Source organism: Seriola dumerili, unplaced genomic scaffold, assembly GCF_002260705.1.
Source record: "Seriola dumerili isolate Sdu_G_001 unplaced genomic scaffold, Sdu_1.0 BDQW01000044.1, whole genome shotgun sequence".
Lineage (NCBI taxonomy): Eukaryota > Metazoa > Chordata > Actinopteri > Carangiformes > Carangidae > Seriola > Seriola dumerili.
The window spans coordinates 4,930,689-4,938,419 of record NW_019174299.1 but is presented as its reverse complement, the minus strand read 5'-3'; the positions used below and the strand labels follow the sequence as shown (position 1 = coordinate 4,938,419).

At 46.9% G+C, this 7,731-nt stretch overlaps 1 protein-coding gene across 1 annotated transcript in view; it reads left to right on the top strand.

Annotated features, from left to right (window-relative positions):
- Positions 1-6,601: 6,601 nt before the first annotated feature.
- LOC111217506 (rho GTPase-activating protein 23-like) overlaps positions 6,602-7,731 on the top strand; it is a 72,244-nt gene continuing 71,114 nt past the window's right edge. The window contains exon 1 of the mRNA XM_022739408.1: positions 6,602-6,626. Within this exon, the coding sequence (XP_022595129.1) occupies positions 6,618-6,626 (9 nt within the window). The 5' untranslated portion in view covers positions 6,602-6,617. The remainder of the gene's footprint in view (positions 6,627-7,731) is intronic.

Below are 7,731 nucleotides of genomic sequence, written 5' to 3'. Positions count from 1 at the left end.
AATGTCAGGGGAGTATTTTATTTTAAGATAAATTTGGGGCAAAATGGCTGCTTTGATTGAGATTATGTAAGACTGGTCCTGGCACAGCTATTACTGAATCATTTTACACAGTGTCTACGTTTAGCTGCAGGACATAACATACACCTGTTATGGTTAATGGAATAAATAGAAAGCTATATTAGATGAATAGGAATTGCTGACAATTGAGGAAATGGGTTATTGGGGTATTTAACCCCGGGTTTAGCCTGCCAGGCTACACTTGTTTCCCGTGGTTGTGTATTGCCTTCACAAGGGACACGTTTTACCAGAATACATCGTTACATTTTTCGAGGTTCAGTTGGGACCGGAGTTGGCAGCTGACTGGGAAAATCTGCCTGAGAGTCTGAACAAAGGGTCAAATAAAACACATTCCCCTACCCCCCCTTACCCTCGCTTCCTGTTTTGGAGCAGGAGGGGGGGAGGGTCGGTCCTGTCGGGTTGATTCACTCCGTCGACCTCCGAACGGTGGCGATCTTTGCCGAACTCGTGCACCGGCGGTAGTGCTGCTGCTGCTGTTCGTGCTGCGTGTCCTCGTCGCAGCTCCACCGTCCATCTCTGACACTGTTTCCATCATGGTGGACATTTTGTTGTTGATGTTTTTCGCCATTATGGGCCTCGTCTTCCTCTCCTACATCATCTACATGCTGTGATGATGAGGATGATGATGAGGATGATGAGGCGTCCCGCTCAGCGACACAGGCGGCCGGTACACGGGCGTGCGCAGGATGTGTGTTTTTCCTCTCCTGCATCCCTGGTTTCCATCATGGACAATGGTAAAGGAGCGTTTCATAGCGAATGATGAGTGTGATATTTTGCATGCATTATTAAGTGGTAATGTTATACAGTGTGGTGGTAATAGGAAAAAACTACAGGGAGGATACAAGTGAAATACTCCTGAGGAGGGCCTGTGCAGCTTTCTGTGTAAATGACACAGTTTTAAAAATAGCCACAGTCTCTAATATCTGTGGGAAATGATCGCACCACTGAAATGATGACACCAGCTGCCTTGTGTTTCAGGGAGAAGAGCCAGGGCCAAGCCGTGATGGTTTCCCCCATCAGAGCTCTCTCAGGTGGGATGTGAAGAGCGGATCTCCCGCGGAGAGGAAAAACAAATGAAGAAGAGGTGGAGGCCAAACTCTCTCAGCCTCTCAATCCTCCCACTTGCACCCTGTCATTGTTCCCAGCCCTCCTGTAAAGGATCAGACCGGTCTGGCTAAGATCCTCCAACAGAATTTCACTCCAAGGTCCCCCGCTTACTTACCTGCAGTCAATCCAACCCGTGTGTATTTTCTATCAAGGCTGTGCATGCCCATGTTCCTCTGTAGAGGAGGAGAAATGTTACCTCTGCACAAGTCCAAAAAAAGATGGATGCAGGATGGTTTTTGTAGGTTTGAGTGTAGAATTTGCCTTTTTTATAACACTGTGAGCTAATTACTGGTCCCACCTTTGATGTGTAGTGTTCAGTTTAACAGTATTATCCATATGATTATCCATGTGTGGCCAACCCTTCTGTCCTCATAGGTTTTTTTTTAATTTCATCAGCTTTGTGTTTTATCAGATGCCTCGGTCGGCTCAGCCTTCACATCACTGTTAATATTACTTTATTCATGTGTTGCCAATATGTTCTCCTCCTCACTGCAATCAAGATTCCCCATCAGGTCAGCGGGGAACGGGTCAGTAGAACAATAACTCTCACTTCAGTGGAAGTAAGAGGCCACACCATATCAGTTGCCCATGTTGCTCTGCTACTGTGTTTGTCTTAATAATATTTTGGCTGCAAATGACACGCATGAAGAGCGACGGTGTCATTTCACAAGTCAGTCCACTGTACGTGCTTTTCATTTTTACCACCAAACCTCATATAAATGATGTTCAGTTTACCGATGCACTGATGATTTACAGAGATTAATGACAGTATTTATCGATATGTCAAATAAAGATGATTTCAGTAAACTGAGTTGCTTTCTCTTCAGTTCATCACCAACGTCACTATATTTTTATAATAAATTATTCAGTTTTGCCAAAGGAAACGTTTCCATGAGCAAACATTTTTTTTAAGTACAAATATAAATAGGTGTTTGAATTACTTTTTTGGGGGTTTCACCTTATTGGATGGAGACAATAAACAGAGGATTAAAGCATGCAACAAAGGTATTTAGCTGGAAACGGCAGCCATGTTGAAAATGTCTAGGTCACCAGGCCACTATGCAAATATTTGTTTTCAAACTGCTCTGTTGAAAAGAATCTCCATTGTACTGCTCTGTAACAGTGCCTTTTGGATAGTTTGTGAGGCTACTGTCAGACACGTAGGCTACACTCACAACAAGAGACATTACAGACAAAGATAACCTCAAACAATGTAACTCATCATAGGACATTAAAATAAAAGTGACACAACTAGTGTATCACAAGGATTTGTCTCCGTGCCAGAACCTATTGTGGTAGTTATTATTCTGTATTTGAGGAGGGACACAAATTGCTGTCTTCCAGTGGTTTCCAAAATAGAGTCATAGACCTTGAGGGGGTGCAGATGGTCTGCGATGAAATAAGGACTATTTTTGTCACGCTAATTTTGCCCCTTCAGTGCCCACAAAGCACATTGTTATGTAGCTGCCTCTGTAATTGTAACAACAAAAATAGCCCCACATGATGTTATCAAACCTGAATCTGGTCTGAAAGTCTATGAGCAGGAGCTGTGAACATGTTTTAACCAGTGTACGAGCAGCAATGCATTTTCTCCTGCCCACGTTTATGCAGCTGAACTTGACCTCTGACCTCTGAAGGTGGTATTCGTATTATTAATTGTATTCACACCGCAGTCCTTGTGTCTCTGGTAGGAGCTGTCTCTGAACATCAGCTGTTCCAGGAAGCTATTTCCTGTTGTCTCTTTGAGTTTGTCTGTGACAATAATCTGTTCTGAGCATAAAGCTGAGTCATGATGACACATTTTCTGGATTGAAGCACTCTGCTTCAACATTTCCTGTCAAATCAGACATACTGGCGTGCTGGTGGTGGTGGTGTGCGCAGCCATCATCTGTATCGGGGACTTCATGCTGCTTGTGCTCCTGCAGATGGCGCTGTTTACCTACAGTAGGCTCTCTGTGTGTTGAACTCTGCTCTCCCCAGATGTGTTGGCTACATGACCAGGCTACATGAGATGACGGGATGACAGCAGTGTGATTTCAATGTGACAGTCACAGTTGATGGAAAATAGCAGGTTCGTTATGTTTGGAATGATTCACACACAAATTAAGGAAATGTTGACCTTTGTTTATGAGACCAGGAAACTGCTTTGACGGTTTGTTTTTTTTTCTCCAATAGATCGCATCAAGCTTATTCATGAGTTGTTATCTAAACATTATCTGAAAGCAATCTTCATTTGTAATTCTTGGTTTCATTCAACAGATAAAGCTCTCCTCCCTCCTCCATCCTGTTGAGGGCTGTCCATCCCTCTCCAAGGTCACAGGTCAGTGGCTCCTTCTGCTCGTGGGTGGGATTCACTCATTTTGAGGATTTTATACAATCCCTTTAAGTAATCTTAATCTTATAATCTTTTTTTTTTTAAACCCATCTCCTAAACATATTTTTGAAAACCCAGTGTTAGTCCCTGCTTAAAGAAAATAGTTTTTACACATTAACATTTTTAAAAATATTATCTCTCTTGCCAAGAGTTAGACGAGAAGATCAACACCACTCTACTGTCTGCGTGCTAAATGTGAAGCTACATCCAGCAGCTGATTAGCTTAGCTTAGCACAAAGATTAGAAACAGGGGGAAACAGCTAGCCTGGCTGATGTAACACTTCATTATACTTTTTTGGACAAATTAAACTCTAAAAGATAGATAGATAGATAGATAGATAGATAGATAGATAGATAGATAGATAGATAGATAGATAGATAAAAAAATGTTGAACTATTCCTTTAAGGTCACTTTGTTTGTGCCTCTCAGTCTCACCCTCATCTCCACCTCCTCCAACCACTTAACTAAAGTTTCTCCCACATGTGTGCAGACAGACCCACTCTGGGAAATAATCGGAATTCCTCTGCTGATAGTATAATCTACCACTCTCTCCATTACAATACGACCGCTGTTCTGTCTGAGCACACACACACACACACACACACACACACACACACACATGCGGTCATCTCACTTCAAACTGCATCTTTGGCATGGCCAGATCAAATGACACTGCAGTGCTCCACAGCAGTGCATGTTCATTTGAGACAAGGGAATGATGCACTGAAGCTGGATTGTAGAAAAGTGGTTTTTGTTCGCTGCCCTGCATGTTGTGTGTGTGTGTGTGACCTTGTTGTGCTGCTGCTGTAACATAGACCTTCATTCCTGACCTCCGCACACACACACACACATACACACACACCCCTTCCCCTCACTCACTGGCCTGCCACGCTGCTTCTAGCTACCATATCAGATCATGTCACAGCTACGCTATGTGTCCTGTCCATTGAATCAAAATAAGCCAGAACAGGTGCTCTTTTGTTTCTCAGCTGCAGAGGCCCCTGGGTTTCCCCTGGAGTGGTATTTTTGGGCAGATGCAGTAATATGGGACGTTTTAAAAAGTGTTTGTGATGACTTTAAAAGGAAAAATCCACCCGGAGTGCACTCTGGCAATGCTTCAGCTGCTGGCAGCATACCTCACATTTCTCAGCATATTTTGTTGTCTTCCCGTATTTTTTTTACTATTACGGATAACTAGTAAAATGTACACAATGTGACAGATGTTTCCAGTGTCTCTAGATCTAAAACATAAACAATGAACAAATCTCATTTTTTCCCCCCCAAACATTAAGCAATTACACAGGGAGCAATCAATTACAGAGGAGGCAGTGAATGCTCTGCAGCCACAAAATATGATGATTCAAATAAGTGGAGTGACTCTTACTTTTGCTCTACTTTTTCTTGCTGCACCCATTTGTATTCCACAGCTGAAGGAAGCAATCAAGGGATCTTTCAGGGGAATATTTAAGTAACCACTTACTTTAACAGACCTGGACAACATAGGCTGAAGAAAAGTGGAAACGCCAAGATCATAAATTACAGCATTTCATCACATAATAACTCTTGGACTGCACTGAACACAGCAAATGGAAGAGTTTCCCAGTGTGGAGATGTTTTAAGTTGATGCCAGATGCATGCTGCTGGTTTGTAGTAACATCTCCCCTCTGTGGCACCTGTAACCTCCTGCAACCTTTTACGGGATGCCAATGAGATGGAGTTGCAGGGGAGGGGGGGAGGATAAAGCATTGAGGAATTGAGTGTAATAATACAATAGATGGTGAGGGAGGGGAGGGAGGGTGGAGAGGATAGAGCAAATAAAGAAAAAGGAGGCAATGAAAGAGATGAGAAAGAGAGGAGGAGGGAGGGCTGTGGGAGGGCGGGGTGGGGAGGGGGTTGCCTCTGTGCTTAGCCATGGCCTTCAGCTGTGGAGTTCCTGTTGTTGTGGGGTGGGAGTTTCCCTCTGTGCCGACTGAGAGGGAAACGACAGAGGATGTCTTTTTCCTGGCTGACCAAGAATGCCCGGGCTTCGAGGTCTTTCCTCCTCTCATGTGCGTTTCATACAAGTTTGTGCCAGTGTTCATGTCAGTGATACGAGCTGCTGTCCCTCTCTGTCACTGTGCACCTCAGCCACAGTAACACTGATGCATAAACATCTCTGGGGAACACATTCCTCCCAGGCGCACAGGGATGTCTGCTCTGGAAACACATAGTCCACCCTCACCACAGCCTGAACTACAGGTCCCAACATGCTCCCCGAACAACAGGGGGCGGGGGCCATAAATCCTGCCAGCCAATGGCTTTGTGTCTGGGGAGCTGTGGTTGGTGTGTTGCACGGCAGCTGTTGTCAATGGCAACAGAGGTTTTCAGGGAAGCATGAGCTGGACAGCTGGCAGAGGGTCCCTCAGTCCTCTGCCGGGGGTCACATGATCCCCAGGCAGCCAATCCGAGCCCTCCGCCCTCCTCTCTCTCCCTCACTCCTTCTCCCTGATTTGCCCGCGCTGGCTCTCCTCGGCTGCAGCAGGAGGGGGAGGGGAGATGGAAAGAGAGGAGGGAAATGGAGACAGGGAGGGAGGGAGGGAGGGATAGGAGGCGAGGCAAGGGGCCAGCTTACACAGGGAACGAGTGAAAGAGCTCGCGAGCGAAAACGGAGAGCGGGAGCCTCTTCCCTCTGTGTGGTTATCTGGGAGATAGGTGAGGATCCCACGCACGCCCTGTTTTTACCCTCCACCCAGAGCAGCAGCAGCAGCAGCAGCAGCAGAAGAAGAAGAAGACGAAGAAGAGAAGACAGAGAAAAGGACGAGAGAGAGGAGCGTTTGGCTGCTCGTACCAGCCTGTCACACTCAGAGACACAAGGAGAGACGGGATCATGCCTCTGTGGAGCGGCGCAGCAGCAGCAGTCGGCTGCCAGGCTGCCTCGCCTGTGTGAGGAGAGCAGGACTGTCTTTGCTTTTTGGGAATAACTGAGCGAGGGAGAAGAAAAAGAAAGAAAGAAGAAAGGCAGCCGGCGATCTCGTGCCATGACCGGGAACAGGAGGAGGGAGCAGGCTCGCTGAAATCATGGACCAGGTGAGGATGGAGAGGAGAGGAGAGGAGGGGAGGGGAGGGACTGAAGGGGAAGTGAAGGGGACCATGTATCCACATCTTGCTGACACAAAACACACACACACACAGCAGCAGCAGCTCCTGGTGCTTTCACCACATCCATCATCCCCTCTTTTCTATTCCCTCAAGGCAAAAACAAACAGCACAGCACCCTTTACCTCACTCTTGGGAGGGGGGTAGGAAGAGGGAGGGAGGGGTGGGGGGGTGGGAGAGGTGTTGCCATCAAACAGCCACAGGCAAGTGGCAGGCCCTCTGAGGAGATGACACGGCACGACAACATCACCGGCTCATCTCTGACACCGGCCCTTAGATCAGCACTTGGGTGAAGAGGGAGAGAGGAGCATGAAAAGAGGGGTGTGGCTGAGTTTGGCGTGTTAACCGGCGTCCTCTTCCATCCGTCTCTACACGTCCTGTAGTAATTGACACACTCTCACACCATGCCCAGTCAGTCTGGATGAATGGATGCAGGTGGGAGATGGGGATGTCACGCAGTGAGGGTTCACATCCAGATCTGTGTGTGTGTGTGTGTGTGTGTGTGTGTGTGTGTGTGTGTGTGTGTGTGTGTGATTTGTAACATTGTGTACTCGTGTCACCAGCCCTTTGCAGCCAGTGTCATCTCCAGCTCCACTTGTTTACTCTGAGAGCAACTGCCTGATGAATGTCCCTCTCTCTGCGTCCTCAGTAACAGACAGTGTTTAGGAGTGTCTCCAAATATTTGGTGTGTTTTACAGCCTGTTTGCCAGAGAGCTCTGAGTGGAGGCTGATTGCTGCTCCTGTTATTAGGTGTTGCATCCAGGCTGAAGGCAACCAGCTGCTGGTAGTGTAGTTGAGCGTGTGATGAATGGTGTAGCGCTCAGGAGACACCCCCCCCAATGTCTCCCCTCTGCTGCCCTCAACACGCTACCAGTGTGTCCTACTCATCGATTACCTCATCCCCCCCCCCCCGTCTCCTCTGTTGCTTTGCATCCTCTGCTCCTCTGAGGGTGAAGTGGTGCGAGCATCAGGTTTGTCTTAAAAGAGGGATTTTGGTGAGTGGGTGGGGGGTGGGGGTGATTAGGGTGACACACCC